Source organism: Seriola lalandi, unplaced genomic scaffold (assembly GCF_002814215.2).
Source record: "Seriola lalandi dorsalis isolate HSWRI2012SDOR001 ecotype SW California unplaced genomic scaffold, Sedor1 jcf7180002054544, whole genome shotgun sequence".
Taxonomy (NCBI): Eukaryota; Metazoa; Chordata; class Actinopteri; order Carangiformes; family Carangidae; genus Seriola; species Seriola lalandi.
Window position 1 is genome coordinate 2938555 of NW_019525097.1, and position 17106 is coordinate 2955660.

Here is a 17106-nt window from a genome sequence, read left to right on the forward strand (position 1 = left end):
ACCAGACATGGGTTCAGGACACTTTATGCACATAAGTAACAAAATGATCAAATACTTCCATCACCTCTCTCTGCTCTTACATGTTACCAAACTGCCATGTGAGTGAAAGCATTGCAACCTTAAATTGTGTTACAAACTGACTTGAGTGCTGCGTGACAAAGTTTAGTTTGCTTTAAGCAGTGGGGTAGTGACTGAAAGAATCGATTATACTCTTCAAGGCTTCCCGATGCCTGTGTACGCTCACTGCCGAGGCCGTTCAGCACTACAGACTCCACTTGGCTGCTGCTGACACCAGACAGAGACTCGAACAGACTGGCTGCCCTTCACGCTTCCTGTACATGCAGAAGTGCAGCTTGTATCCTGCAGAATGTCAAAGAGACTTACTTGTAGCTTCAGGGCTCGCCAGATTTGTCCGTGTACCAGAGTCAGACAGTGGACTCACTGTTCAGGATAGCAAACATCAATGGATACATCTAATGATGGCTACCTAACCACCAACATGTACTATGTTGTTAATCACAAATTCTTGCTGAAAGACTAAAAATAACAAACTAGCCAAACACTTTCATACCAATATGAACCTGTTAAAACTGTGTCATGAGTCTCTAGAGTTGGCTTGACTTCTGGTTCATTAGAGTTGGGTCTGAAGGGGAGAACTCAACTCAACTTCGAAGGTCATCCTTGATTTGGCGTTTTTAGTGTCTAAAAAGTGTGTGTGTGTGTGTGTGTGTGTGTGTGTGTTCGTGTGTGTGTATGTGTGTGTGTGTGTGTCCGAGATGCTCCACAGAATGATTCAGAATGGATTGTGGTGTTTTTAATGTGCTGTCACACTAATGTCCTCTTGGAACATCTTTTAAAATTGTGTTAGTGGTGATTTTGTGGCAGTTTGTCTTCCTCATGTTGGCTGATCAAACAAGTTTTCCCCTCTGTCACTAATATGAACCAGGAATTGAGAATTTTTGCGCTGGTGTTTTCCGCCTCTGGTCTTTTGCTCATGAGAGATGCCGTATTTTCATAAATGTGTGTTTATTTGTGTGCAGTGACCTATATAATCTATAGTAGAACCAGATGTGATGTTTGCTATGTGGACTACAACACAGGGTAAATTTATTTTTGGGTGCAAAGAAGACACCATGAATTGAGACAAACAAGAGTCTTTCAGTGTAAACAAATCCATTCCAACACAGATAATTATTTCCATGGGGAGCAGATTATGGCGAAGTTGGAAATGAAACAGTGCCTAGTGTGTCGTGATAGCAGCTCTATGACTGTGGGCGTGTAAGAGTCAGGGGTCCCCAAGGCAATCAGAGATAATTATGGGATGTTCATAATGTCACAAACATGCACGCTCACGCAGCCACCCACCTACACAACACATTCTTACACTCGTGTAAACACGGTTAAAGACACGCGGTCGTCCTCTGGATGCAGTCAGATCCCTCTTATTTGGGAAATGGTTTTGGAGGGTATTTAGGCCTAAGTCGTGTTGAATCTTAAGAGCTCAAAGTATTCTTATCCAGTAGACCCTGATTCCTCCGGATGATGGATATCCACTGAAGGTGTACTGTGCAGAATGACAGATAAAAAGCTAAACTGCACCTTTTTCTGCAGGAAATTCTTTCTGTGCTGCGTCACACATCACATTTTCCTTCATATTTGAACTTCGTCCTTGCCGTCTAAACATTCCTCGTACAGACTCGCAGGACCTGGCTCCCATTAGCATTTGGAAACTGTTCAGATATTTGTATCTGTGATTGATTGAAAGGGTCTGTTTACCCTGGAGAAGTCGCGAGTTAAACTGCTGACACTTCCTCTACTCGCACTGATGCTCCGAGAGGATTAAAGCAAATATTGGCCACATTTTTCAGCCCCCGCCTGGCCCAGATAAGTTTTATTAGGCTGCCGGGAAGGTCAGAGGGTCAGAGCCGTTTTATGCACAACATCCTCCACCACTCTTACGGTAAATTCATAAATATGTTATACAAAAGTCACACATCCAGACCAACACACACAAATACACAAGCGCCTGCCAGACTGAACAGCAGGAGTGCACATGCTGGAAAGACAAATTATCTCAAAGAGCTTCGTGGCTGAACATCACCTGGTATGTGTTAGCTGTGCATTCTTAATTACTCTGTCGTCCCATCATAAATTTGGGATTACTGGGACATGCCAGTGGCCAGGCAGAGCCACCGCAGTGAACTGATTAACTTCTAATTGCAGAATAAACAGAAATGTGCCGTTTATGAAATTTGAATGGAAACATAGACGACAGTTTTTGTTTTTGTTTCAAGTCATTCTCACTCAACTCAACACCAAGATGCTGGAGGAAATAATAATTCCTTAAAGTAGCTTTATTGTAATAAATCAGTATTGATTGATATAGAATGGGAGGGGCTGAGTTTATATCCAGGATATTGCATGTGTTTTCTACACGACAAAGATGAGATTTATTTCTCTATTATTGCCAATCTAAAAAGAATCTCATGCCTGTATTACTGTTTATTTTATTTCAACATTTTTGTCATTCAAACACTTGATATTGTAGATATGATATGCAACAAAGATTTGAACCAAGGATGAGCCTTAACCATTCGACTCGCCAGATCTATTTTATTGTTATATCCTCTTTAAGGCTGTTACACTTACCAAAAACTCTTTGGACTAATCTTCACTTCTGGGTCAGTTTGTGCAGCAGGGAGATAAAATCAGAGGTGTTTACTGATTGTGCATGTCTTCTGACCCAGCCACTGCCCACCATTCAGTGTAAGAGTATTTTAAAAATGTGATTTTTGACTGGACTGCACTATAATCATGTTTAAAAACTAGACCAAGAACAACAAACTAAAAGGTTAGAAAAACAAGGGTTCAGTATTTTACTGCCCAGTTCATCAGGTTTTGTTGCAGGGCCACATCTCAGCTGAACTGCTTTGGTTTTCAGCTTTAATGCAGGGAACAGGCAAGAGTTTGTGCTTTCGTTGAATATCGAGTGTTGCTTGATGACATGACAGTAATGATACTCTTTAGTCGTCATAGTCGTTTCTGGCTGTCAAGCCTTAAAGGGAGTGCTCCACCGATTTAACACTGCACATCTATACCACCGTCTGACTTACAATGGAAAAGGAAAGGATCAAATTTCTCTTCTTCCTTGTCATAACTTGGCACCTGCATTACCCATAATGCAATTCAATTACTGACAGTTGGGTCGGAGATTCAGCTGTGTTATGCTAGTAGCGGCTAATGTAGCAACAAGCTGCTAGCCTCAAGCAGACTATGTATATTTATATATAATATACAGTCCATGACACAGTGTCTCCTCCTGGGCTGTTTACGAGGTATCACTGTAATTGTTGTCAGACCTTTAATCTGACTCGATGTGAACAACATCACTTGGAGAACTGGGTAAAAAAAAGAAGAAATCTTCTGTAGAAACACATAGATACAACATGTTGGTTGAAACAAATGAGGGTTGACCTTTTGGGCTCCAGATGTGTGACTGGTTTGCACGCACAATGAAAACATGTCACACACACAAACATACACACTTTAGGCTGCCATGTCCGTTTCATGATCCAACAAAAGCAAACACTGCTGTCAAACACAGGCTGGTAAAGTGTGTGCATGTGTGTGTGTGTGTGTGTGTGTGTGTGTGTGTGTGTGTGTGTGTGTGTGTGGGGGGGGGGGTTATCACAATGAGAAACACTGGCATGGTTCATTACACATACCTGTCCACTTAGGGCCATGAAGGGCATGTAGATGTGTGTGTGGTCCTGCTCTAACATTTGCAACCACCAGCAGATGTGGGGTTACCACCAGTGCATGCTATTTCCATCGTGTGTGTGTGTGTGTGTGTGTGTGTGTGTGTGTGAGACAGAGAGAGAGAGACCACTGCAAGGGTGGTAGAGGTTATTGTGAATAAAACAACAAATGGCTAACTGAGACCACCACAGACCTCACACTGACTACTCTCTCTCTCTCTCTCTCTCTCACAAACACACACACTAGCTGTGTGCAGACTATTTGGCACCATGGGTAATTTTACTGTTTTAACGCTTCCCATTTCTTTTGCATAACTCCTCTCTGTTTGTTGTAGGTGGAGGATGGACTGCAGTATTGAGAGGGTGACAGCATGTTTCCTATACAGAGGAACACATCAATGAGAATGAAAAAAGCAAAACTGAACGCTACAAAATGTAAAATACATAAGAGGGGGTAACATCATGACGCACACAGAGGGAAAAGTGCTGAATATAAAGATGAATTATTTAAAACAGGCAGTTAAAGAAGGGTCAAGGACAGAGGACTTTATTTCTACCATAAATGTTCTGTACTTCAGCTGGTCGAGACGACGCCCTGCACCACAGAATGAGACCTTTCTTCTTCGCTTGTTCAGGTGAAAGTCTTCACTACTTTACTATTTCTGGCATCCTGGATTAGAGGTTTTCCATTGGACAGCAGCCACTATGCTAGACCAGACAGTGACCTCTGGCTGTCACCAATGAGGGATTTAGAGACCATTATTGGAGGGTTTTTTAATTTATTATTTACTGTTTAATTTATTTTGGAGTGGAAGGTTGCTGAGGTCATAATGTGATGAGAAGAAACTGTATTGTCAAATAGACGATGGATGAAATTCATTAGCTGTTCAATTTCCTTTCTGTAATGTAAATCTGTGGCTCAGTGTCTTGCAAGAGGAGCACCCTCTGGGACGTTTACAGCCTTACACCTGAAAAGTTGTCTTTTTTTTCAGCAAACTTTGAACCAGGTGAGAAGTTTCAGTACAGAGGAAGCAGCTGAACCATTTGGGATGATGACTCACGCTTTCCAAACAGATACAAATACAGGGCCAGCTATTTACAACAAAACCGCAGCAACCTTTTTGTGGTGCCAGCTGGATGGAGTTTACTGCTTTAGGATATTAGTTTCCGCTTCAGGATACAACGGTTCAAATTGGTGCCTTTCAGTCATAAACAAGTAAAGAAATAAATGTGCTGATATGAATAATCAGTTTGCAATAACAACAATCTTCTACAGCTACCGAAATATAGACCATAGGCTACATCAGTGCTTCTTCTACAGTTTTCTAACGTCTAAGCTGCACCAGTGCGTAGTGTGAAAAATAACTCTTAATAGGCAGAATAATATCCTCCTCTCACAGCAGTAAAATACTGGAAACAAGGAAGGGGCTGGCTGACTTTCGGGGCCAGTAAAAAACAAAATTGACACATACATGCATTGAGGATATATGAATTAGGAGAACCGTCGGTGTTTGGCCAGAACATCTCGTCATTTCTCCCCACATAAATATGAAATTAAATGTCAGTGACAGAGCTGGACCCGCTCCCTGCAGGGGAAGTAACTTGTTCTGCCAGACCGCTGTGGCTCTCACAGTCACTGCCAACACTTTTATTGTGGTTGATTGGGGCGACCTTTTGACCTCCTGCAAATTACAGTGTCCCACGCCAATGTTTTACTCCCCCAACACGGTCACCCACATTTCAGGAAAGCATATTGACAGTACTTCTTTCACCCTACACTTTGGACCACACAAAAACATAATGATAGATACACAAACAACAAACATATAAATAATTGACCTCAAATACAGTGAGTGACAGCCAATTGTCATATCACAACCTGCGTTCCCTCTTTCAGTGTGCACACCTGCTCCCAGTTCCCTCATTAGATCCCCAGTAGATAGATATACTGTACCTATAGTCTTTAGCAATCATTCTCTGAAGTTTCGTCTATTGTGCCAACCCAGCTGCAACACTCCATCCTTTTGTCGTCTTGTTTCCGCCTGCCTTTTTGGATTTCTTGCTTGCCTGTTTGGTCCTTTTGGTTTTTGTTGCTGATCCCTGCTTTGAACAATGACAGTCTGTCAATGAGTTGTGAGTGAGTCCACTGCCTGTTTTATTGAGGGATTTTAATGAGTTTCCACACCTTTCAACAAAGTAAGTAAACTTAAAGCTGCTCTTATCAATATTTCTTACATTAAAAATGTTCTACCAGAAGTGTAACTCATAGTGATGAACACATAGTTTCCCATTGTTTACAAGATGCTGGTGAACACAGTGGAGCATTTATCAGCTGGTGGAAACCAGAGCAGATTAAAAAGGAAAGCAGATATTATATGCCAGGTGAAATAAATGCTGAAGTTGCTCTGTGCCTGCTGGATAATCATCAAATCTTTGCCAACATGAGCAATATGAGCTGTTAACATGTATTATGTTATGGTTACAGTTTGTTGCACTGTTTCCAAGTGGCCAAAATCCAAATAATGAACGATAAAATTAACAGCAATCCAAGTTGTACACTCATGAAGGAGTTCAAGTAAGGGTTTCTAGTATAAATTGTGTTTTTACAACACAGTAAATGCTGTGACTATTTTCTCTGGCAATAATTTTCTCTACAATAAAACTGTTACTGTTAAGGCTGGATTAGCAAATGGGTAAAGCCCAGGAGCCCAGAAAGATAAATTTACTCCATATCATTCAGGTCTGTATGAGTTACTTGATTGCAATTTTGTCAGAAATCTGCACCACTGAATATCAGCTGTGACCCTCCATCCTCCATCCTGTAGCCTTTGTGTTTTCAAATTGCCCAAAGATGTTGAGTTTACTATCATAGAAAACTTTTCACATTTGAGAAGATGGAACGGATAAATTTTTTGGTATTTTTTGATTAATTAATTATTTAAATTGTTGCCAATTAATTTTCGGTCAAGTAATGAACTTGTCATTTCTGGTCCAGCGTAGCCTACTGGTTGGTTTGTGGGTCCCTGAGGAAATACTAAAACTGACATGTGCAAAGGTCAATAGGGGCCCAACAACAAACCCCTGCCCCAGGGCCCCTTGGAGGTTAATCCAACCATGCTTACTATGTAAACTGCTCTAACATAAATAATATGAAGCATAAATTAAAATAATTCTTTAACTGTCAGTGTTCAGCTTCCTCACTGAGTAAATTCAAGGGCCCTGCACTAATACACAGGTGTTTTCACTCATTTGTGAGCAGAGCGGACATATTGTGAGAGTAACTGAAAACACCTGTGAGCCATGTGGGGTTTTTGATGGTTTGTAGTTGCTACTCTGCATGATGTGCACAGGTATTCTAGAAATAACTCAACAAAGGAAAAGATAATGACACTTCTCTTTTACAGTCCAGTGTCATTCTCTAAGAAAAAAAGACATGAATCTCTTAAGATTGAATTAAAGGTTTGTATAGATGTGGTTTCACAGTGTGAATTACTAAAACTTTAGGGGCTATTGTAAAGTCTTGCAGTACAGCTGTAATGTTAATTTACTATTATAACAACTGTATATCATGGTACAGAAGAGTACATAGAAAAAGCAGGCGTTTCTATAATCTCATGATTTATTTTCCACATACTGTAAGCGAGTCTGCAGACAGCTTCTGTTTAGGTGGTGGATTCAACAGTTCTTCAGCCGCAAACAAACTTCAAAGCAAACTCCAGACACCAGTTTTGACTTGAATAACTTCAATAATCCACAACAAACGGTAGCGACACATTCTTCTTTTACAATGCATTTTACAATCATATTAGAACAAAGGCTCTCACCACAGCCAGACTAATTTGCTTTGTACAGATGCATTTCAGTGCATTAAATATCATGAGAAATTAAGAAAAAATATGCAAATTTAAAAGACACTGAAAGCCTTCAGTCCAAGCCCTTGTCTCTCTTGTATCTCTGTGAAGCTTCTAGAAAGAATTCCTGCGCCACCTAGTGTTGAAACACCTGAGACGTTCTGTTTAACTGCATGTACAATGAACTCTTGTTGCCTAATTTAACCTTTGCACAATTACCATCCAAGAATCAGAACTTCAATAAAAAATAATAAGTTTTGTTTTCATTATGTGACTTTTTTGTGAGTGAAAAATTGTTGAATGTCTTTTTAGTGGTAAATCTCATAAATATAAATTGCACAAGATATCAGCTTCTCTTTTTGTGATCTACGTTTGAGTAAAAAACGGAAATAGAATACAGTGAATTTTCATCTAATCCATGAAAGACATACTGTTTTCAAACCCTTTCTATCACCTGCAACCAAAAAGTCTTTCTGAAGATCGCAGTGTTTACATCTTTACTGGATTAGGACCATTGTCGGCATGCTACTTCCAGTAAGCGCTGACTGTACAGCACAGTGGGAGCTGAGTCACAGACCAGATGGAGGCTCTGATCTGTAATGAGTGGAAACCTGGCTAAACTATAGACATAGCTCACAAACACTGAGCCAAGTCCTAAGCTAAGTAGTTTTTAAACTGAAAATGTAGTAATGTGTTGGACATTTAATGTGCTGTAATGTAGTTCATTTAGTTAATTCAAACGGAATAATAATAATGTATTTCGAAAGAGAAATGCAGCCATTTAACTGGATGAAAGTATTCATAGTTTTGCTTCACTTTGCAGCAGACTTTCCTGACTTGGCAAAAGGGCCAATAAAAAGATTTATTTTCCACTTTGGCTTTTATAGTTGTGACCCTTGCACTCCAGCCTCCTCCTTAATAGTTACTAAATGTTTTACTGCTGTTTTATGATTTTAATCCATTGTTGAGAACTAAGTTTGGGTTGCAAAGCTTTAACAAGTCACTGTAGCCAGTCTTCATCCTCCAGCAGGACACTTTGTCCTTTTTTAGCTCTGTAGTTTATTTTGGAGCCTCCAATGGCGCATTTAACCTCTGACCCTCTGAAAAGGGCTGGAGGGCATCAAGACAACGACCCATGTATTTACTGATACTTACAGCTGCAAATTTTATAGATCATTCATCAATTGTCATTTATAATTGCATGCAAATGACTTACTAATTTTTACTGATGCTTATTAGAAAGTGAGAAATTTATGACCCTTTATTAGTGACTTATTTACATTTATTCCTGCAGATCTGATGGGTGAAGAGGTGAGAAGTTCATGAGCATTTTCAGTTATTTGACTATTAATTTCACAATAGATTTTTTTCTACAACATGACAACCCAAAGGTTGCTCTCATTAATGGCTTATAGATGATAAAGAAAAGAACATTGCTAAACCCAGCCTTTATAAATGGTAACTCATTGTATGAGAAAAAGGTGCCAACCAGGGATCATTATACATCTCAGTGCTGTAGCACATAAATAACTGAAATGAGACACTGCGGAAAAATCGTAGTATTTTGTTGTTGTTTAGTAAAGAAAGACCTTACATGACAAAGTATCTGACAACAAAGGCACAACCAAGTATGAACATGTTGGTGGTTTTATGAATGAGATCTGTGACATTCCGGTAATTACTGTAGGGAATTATCAGACAGATCAATTGCTTGAATGACAGTTTTCAAACATCGTCATATTTATTTTAAGCCTGTAACATCAATGATTCACAAATCATTTACATCACAATGTCTGGTACTACTATCATTTGATTATGTTAATTACTGTAGAATAAACACAGCCTCAGATGTTAGAAATGAATATATCTCCTTGTGAAATAGATTTTTATTCTTGTTGGTTGCTCCGCTGAAGATGTTCAGCCTGCAAAAACAAAACACAAGATACAGGAAGTGACACCTTCTGTGATGTTCAATAAATACCGTTCTGTTCAATATAAATACTGAGGAGTACCAAGAAGTCGACGGGGTCCTCTGGTTTGATCTTGCTGCACTCTATCATGGCCTCAGTGAGCGAGGGCATCACATACTTCATCAGGTAGTTCCTCAGAGGAAGACAGTGAGCTTCCAGCAGCTCGTGCTCCTGTCTCTTCACCTCGGACAAATTCTTCTGCTAATAAATGATGAACTAATTGAATTGATGGTTACATCATTTATACACATTTGCTCCCATAAAAATCAACACATTGGATTTAATTTTGGTTGTTTCCTGGAAAGAACCATGAAATTTGGTACTAGTCAGTGAGAATAGAGACAGTGTTCAATTGGCACACTTCCAGTTATAATTAAATGCTCGCGCTACATAGTGTGTCTGCATGTATGTATCTTAAGCCAGGGAAACAATTCAGTATATGTGCAGTAGATAGAAAAGTTTCCAATAATAAATGAATAATTAATGAATATTTCTTGCATCTTCTAAAAGTCTGCTTGGCTGATTTGTGATTAAGGGAATTGCCAGCCAGCAGCTTTAAGTACGCACTGGTTTTATTTACTCTAAAACTACTGCACCGTTACACCTTGCTTAACCCAGTGTAGCATGACAATCAGAGCTCATCATTGTCATCTGTGAACAACACAGCTTTTCTCATCTTACCCACTCCTCATACTGAGCAGCCATCTCAGCCAGCGCAGCCTCATTCCTGCGTTTCTTCTCAGCAGCGTCTGCAGCCAGTTTCTGCTTCCTCTCTTCTTCTTTCTCTCTGTCCTCCTCCTCCTGCTCCTCTGGGCTCGGGCCATAGTTTTTGGGAATCCCAACCATCTCAGTGATTTTCTTCATAACATCTGTGTAGTCTGGATCATCTGTATTAACCTCTGGAGAGGAACAAGACACACTTAGTGTAAAGAAACAGAACTGTTGGTTCACAAACCCAAAAGCCTCATCTTTTCAACATTTTCATTTCCTACATCTGAGGTATTTTTAAATATTCTTTATGGCTTGTCATTTATGAATTCTGCAATAATCTTTCTGTCTTGTTTGTGGTTTAAATCCCGGCATCCCCTGACATACACGATGCTGCTTTGAGGACAGTACCGATTTGTTCTGGGTGAATCTCCAGCTCATCAAAGTAGTCCAGCAGGGTTTCCTCAGCAGTGCTGAGTTGTCTGTATCTCATCAGGCGAGGGAGGAATTCATCCTGGGTGCAACGCGTTTTCTCTGCAACACGTTCTGGAAGTCCTTGAACTCTTTTCGTCAGGAAATCATCAGATGCTTCTAAGGCAATAACATGCTCTGCAAAACATTAAACATGTGGGATAATACAGTGCTTTAGTCGGTTTAGCAAGTTGGTTCTGAAACTAAGATCCAATTCTTATTATTAGTTTGTAGTGGAGTATTCTATTGACCTGGAGTGATCTTTGTGTTGTACACAGGTGTTTTAACCATCGTATCCTGGTTCTCTGTGTCCTCATCTGAATAATAAAAGCACACCATACACATGTGAGCAATAAATACTATTAATAGTAAAACAGTATCAAAATCAATGGCTGAAACTTACCTATAAAAATCATCTTTGCTTGCTCGTAGGTCTTAGGAAAGCCATCAAGAACAAATCCTTGGTTCCTACACGGCTTTGAATTCAACTTTTCTTGCAAAATGTCAAAAACCAGATGGTCAGCCAGTCGACCTGATGGATCAGGAGACTGGATTAAAAAGTAAGAAACTAACAGGCACTCAGACACCTATTATAACCAATATCAATCTATAAACTGTCCAAAAAACAGCTTTATCAAGTCCCACATAATGTTGTTGTAGATTGGAATGTGAAATTTACTTTCTTACAGTATGATGTGACAAATGTGCAAAAGAAGAGAATAATTTCTGTTAAACTTAAAAGAACAAAATTAAATATTAAATATTGTTCTAATGAACATATCTGGTGTTCCCTCTGATTAGACTTGTTTCAGGTTGCGTTCTGGTGTAACAACATGTCTCTCTCACTTTTACATCGTATGACACTGTGCAATCCAAAGTATCTAAATGATGTTAATAAACCAAAATGAAACAACAATGTGGTATTTTGTTGCTCCACTAACAGACACTGAGAGAGGCTGGTAGCACTACTCTGTGCTGTTATTACTAACCTGTATTCATTTCCATGCTTTTGTTAATATTGTCCAGTTGTGTGTGCGCAGCAGCTGCTACCTCTTCACTGACATATTCAAGGTCACCTTCGTTCACGATCTCCTTCTGTAACATGCAGAAAGAAACATGACATTTTCTAAAAACCCTTCAAATTGCATCTTCAAAGAAGAACTTCCACAAGAGGGCAGTATATTTCCTTTAGTTGCATGTCTGTCTGGTTGACTGAATTCAATTCTTAGCTTCTACTGACCAACTGTGTAATCTTTTCCTCAATGACCTCTTTGATCTTGATGTGGTGTATCTGGTAATGATTGCAGAGCTTCTCTGAAACAGTGGTTTTACCCACAGATGGAGGTCCAACCAGGCAGATTCTGATGGGCTACAAAAATGGAAAAAAAGGAAAATCTGGTTCACGAATGAATCATGGCAGCTGGTTATCATCTGGTATCAAAATTGCCCTTTACACCCGAAATACCCCACCAGGGTTTATTGTTGTCGGTGATTTTACTGGAACATTGAGTCCATGCATACTGTAGATCAGAGTAACAGAGATTCTGTACATAACAAAACAATGAGATCTCTCGAACACTCTTGCCCTTCAGTGTTGCTGAACATTTTCCAGTGTATGAAGTGGTAGCCTTTTAAGCCTTGTGTATATCTAGTACTAATAAGAGTCAAAAACAAATATAGTTCCCCTCATCTGAATGACTTGAACACTCACAAGTAGCTGCCTGGTGTCTTTGTATTCCTCCACAATGCTTTCCATGTTCTCAACCATCCCAGATTCAGACGTCCATCGGAGGCTGAAGGAGTCTTTTATAGTTAAAGCGTCCAGTTGGAGGTTGATACTTAGGTACTCCAGCTCCTCTGGCTGAAATGACAAACACAAACTTCAATTACTAAGAGCACAATTTTCTTTTATACTGAATAGTCACAAACAAAATTTGCAAATATAAAAAATTTGTAGAGCAAAGGGAAAGGATTGAGCAGATTTTCATGACATGCATAAACAACAGCTGGTGGTTTATTTGAGCCTGTCTCAATAACCACTGCAACTACTGTAGAAACAACTCAGATACTAATTCAAATCTGTTTCTTTACCCAGTTTTAAATTTATATTAGTGACCATGACCAACTCTCACCCAGAGACAGAAGTTAGAGAAAAACTGACTCTTGAGCCTGTGTCATAGTTGTGGACATAAATCTGACCCTGCTTTAACTGTGTCAGATAGTAAATATTTTTAAGGCATAAAGCAACAATCTTTAACTGATAATAATTCTAGATATACTTATACTATGCTAAAACATGGTCAGGTATTTCAATTGAAAAAAAGAGTGTGCAAAATCGGCATCCCAGCCATTTTCCATGGAGCATTTGTTCCATATTTAACTGAATAATTAGCTGGATTCTCACTTTGGGAGAGATTTTAACTGGGCATGTAAAAAACAAACTTGTGAATGGAGATGAAGGAGATCATGAACAGCAATAATCCAGACTAGAATATAACTTTCTTAACAAAATAAAAGAAATGACACGCTTTACCTTAAAAGCCCTCATGGTGATGGCTTCCTGCTCTGGTACTTTGTCGATTTTTCCTGGCCCCAGTGTATCACTTATCATCTAGTTAAGAGTCAAGAGAGAGATTTTTGTATCATTTTTTAACCTTTTTATCTTTTCTTGTCGGGTCCAAAGCAGGATTCAAATTAGTCTCGAAGCAGTGGGTCACCAAAACCCACTTGCTGTACATGATGTACATGCCACAATCTTGTTTATAGAAAGGTTACCTTCACAATATCCTCCAAAGTGTTCTTGGAATCATCAACAGCAAGGATGTACTTTGACTTTGGCCTGAGTTCAGTGATGTTTTGGATCACTCTGAAAAAGGAACAGCCAGTTTATAGGGTATTGAGTGTAGCTTGGTGAGGGGGAGAATGAGTTTAAACGATTTTAGCATTAAAACTACAACATAACAAAATGTGAAAAAAGTGAAGCAGTCTGAATACTTTCTGAAGAACAGTTAATAGAAAAATTACCCTGCAAGGTCATATACATGAATCATGGGGATGCTATTTGTGCCCTGTCCAAATACAGGAACTTTTGGAAAGTGCATCAACCAAGACACCTGTTAAAAATAATGACACTGAAAATTGTGCAGTACAAACAGAAACATAAAGTATATTGTGTAACATTATTATCATCATTATTATTATTATTATTATTATGTTCATATCTACCTTGAAAAAGTAGTGAAAGAGGTTCTCTCCCTTTCCGTACTGAAGACCACTAGCAACAACATAACCAGTAAATTTGGACTTTTTCTGTAAAATTGTGAAATCAGAGTCAACAGTTGAATCAATGTGGGTCACAAACATTTTCCAGTCTTTGTCTATTTACAGTTAAACTTTTAAACTTTAAATATTCCTGGCGCGCAACAGTTAAATATAAGTAATTATGAAACTAAGACTACACTAATTTTAGTACAGTCTTAGTTTCTTAATGATGCCATAAATCACTACTATTGTGTTGAAATATCTTTTTGGAGGACACTGACATTTTCAGCACCATAATTAACTTACCCCTCTACCCAATTTGAGCACAAGTTTCTCCAGATTGTTGTGGTTTTTGAAAGTGGGATGAGGCCTTCTTCTTCTGAACTCATCTTCTGTTAGCAGAACATCTGTTTCCTCCTGAACGGAGAGAAATTATTATCATACTGGTTGTTTTTACAGACAGGACAAGACAAAAGCTTGCTTTAATTTTCTTCAGGCTCACCGAATTCTGTGGCTTGGACATGGCCCAGGTCATCACTGTCGAGACTAAGATGAACATTTTCCGAGACTTGAAGTTTTCCAACTCAGCATGAAGAGCTGTTTGTAAAAAACAGGGAAGGGGGGGGGGGGTACAGGCATAACAAAGCAAACAGAATCAATCCTACATTTTAGCCACATTATTGGATTATATTGGGTTAAACAATTTCTTTTAACTGTAAGAGACCAGGTTATAATAGAGCCATTCCACCAAATAATAAGACTACCTTAGTCCTTTACCTGTGATTGCCCATGTTGCCTCTTCAACCAGCTGTTGTGTTGCATTTTCTGAGATGTTGTACACCACCACATCACACTCCAGCAGGCGCTCAAGAAGCTCATCTCGAGTGGGTGACTACCAAAGAAGATGTCTTTTAATTGTATCACCCAGAAATTGACATAATTTTGAGCTGTTAAAGTTCCTGTTTGCAGTTGTAGTATATGTACAAGTATTCAGATCCCGTACTTCAGAAAAGATAATATTGTGACAGTATAAAAAAAAAAAAAAAATAGGTATAATACATTTCAAGTTAAAGTCCTGCATTCAAATTTACTTAAGTAAAATATAGTCAAGAATTCAAAAGTAAAAGTACTCACTCTGTTGAATGGTCTCTAAACAATCTTACTGTATGTTAGATATTTTATGATTAGATTACTAATGCCTAACTAAAGCAGCATTTTAATGTTTGGACCCAGTTTAACTACATTATACAGTATACTGCTGGATAATTTAATCTATAGTAATAAAATCATATTGTACAACCTGATCATATGCTTTGCATGAAGAAATAAATTGTGAAATATAATGTTTGTACAATGTTTGGTTTTTAAATGAGGTGGAGTATAAGTATAAAGTAACATCAAATGGTAATAGTAACTCAAGTACTGTACTTAAGTTACTGGCCACTGGCTTGAAGCACCAAATGTGTGTATACAAACGGAAGAATTGCAGTGTTTTATACCTTTTACTAAATGACTCACTGTATATTGTTCCAGTAGAAAGGCTGTCTCCTCATCGTTGGGTGAAGATACAGTTCCCACTATCTGGAAAGCAGGTTCACCTCGATTGCCCTCTGCCTCGTCATCCTCTGAGGTCTCCCCGGCTACGCATGTCGATAAAAACTGTTGAAGCAGGTCAGAAACAAAATAAAATTACTGTAAACTGGCTAATGAAAGGTCATCTACATATAGCACAAACTTACTTTACTATACCTTAGCGATGTGCTTGGAGGAATACTTGTCGACGTCGCTGATAAAAATACGTTTGGGACGAGTCTGTTGCTTTATGTCCCCCATTTTAAAAATGCTATGCGCTCTTGTAGTGCTAACAAGGTTAACTTTATTAGTTAAATATGTATGTTAGCGTTTTTACTAGTAGTCTAGCTGCATTGTTGACAAAAAGAACTTGCCCGTTGCTGTGGACTCACTCGGTTGCTATGGCTCAGCCAATAGAATGCCTCGAAACGGCCCGTTACGTCTTCCGTTCATATTGGTTGCACTGCCGTAAACAATAGTTGGATTAGTTTGAGCTTTCATAAATTATATATGTAGCCATGGTTCAGTTACACAGTTAAGTGCAGGAACACTTTATGTACATTTTTCTGCAGAAACATTAGGGTCTATGATGTGATGTTCCCAAAACCGCCGACACACTACTTCCAGCCTATCATCAAATACCTTCTAAATCAATATTCCCATGATGTAGAGGCTTAAGAGAGGCCTACATCAAGAGATATAGAAATACCAAATATATTGTCTACTACTTATGGGGTCTTGCTATATCTCTTGTACTTTTTTTGTATATGGTGTTAAAATAAGATTCCTCTAATACTACTGCAATTATAATGTAATGTCCTCTTACACAGGGATAAATCATACAAACCACACACACCTATGGGTCTGTAGAACCCCTCATGGCACAGAACAATGGAGCACTGACATGGAAACTTTCAAAGCACCCCATATATTTATAGAGCTGACATTATCTGAGAAACTGCTCGCAGTACTTGACATTGTCTGCTTCACACAGGTCCCAGCAATCAGTGAAACACACCCTGATATTCACAGCAGAGTGATACCAGAGAGCTGCTCCAGGGATGATTGTTTGGTTCTTGCCATGTATAGTAAACCCCTAAATTTAAATTAACCTGTTGTTTTTCAATCAGTGTGCTTCATTCAGCCAACTGATTTAGCAGAACATATTTTACAGTGACACTTTTAACTGTAGCATATACAGTAGTTCATCCAGAAAAAAAAAGGAAGCCTGGCTTATAAATTTGCCGATATCACCCATGTTAATTTATCAGAGATTTACTGTATTGTCACATACAGTATGTCAGCCAGAAATGCCAAGAATGTTTAATTTAGTCACTGTGTCCCCATTGCATGGTTTGTCGGCCATATAGCACTTAAAAATGTATTTTTCAGCTGTAAAATGTCCCACGTAATACATTTCTGGGTCACAATTCTTTAATAACCTAATTTAAAGGATCCTTATCATTCATATTTCTTTTGTTTTGCATTTTTGCTATATTTGTTACGTTTTCAATA

The 17106-nt window shown here is 38.8% G+C and overlaps 1 protein-coding gene across 1 annotated transcript; it reads right to left on the reverse strand.

The window, feature by feature from the left end:
* Nucleotides 1-9166: 9166 nt before the first annotated feature.
* On the reverse strand, nucleotides 9167-15915 carry LOC111661436 (adenylate kinase 7-like). Its single transcript, XM_023414998.2, has 18 exons — nucleotides 15769-15915; nucleotides 15538-15678; nucleotides 14797-14911; nucleotides 14522-14616; nucleotides 14326-14436; nucleotides 13984-14067; nucleotides 13783-13871; nucleotides 13534-13624; nucleotides 13292-13369; nucleotides 12470-12619; nucleotides 11999-12127; nucleotides 11748-11853; nucleotides 11162-11290; nucleotides 11010-11075; nucleotides 10699-10896; nucleotides 10261-10478; nucleotides 9622-9780; nucleotides 9167-9531 (listed from the first exon to the last, which is right to left on the reverse strand). Exons 1-18 carry the CDS (start codon nucleotides 15850-15852, stop codon nucleotides 9496-9498), a joined length of 2079 nt encoding a protein of 692 aa, XP_023270766.1. The 5' UTR covers nucleotides 15853-15915; the 3' UTR covers nucleotides 9167-9495.
* Between the last annotated feature and the right edge of the window lie 1191 nt (nucleotides 15916-17106).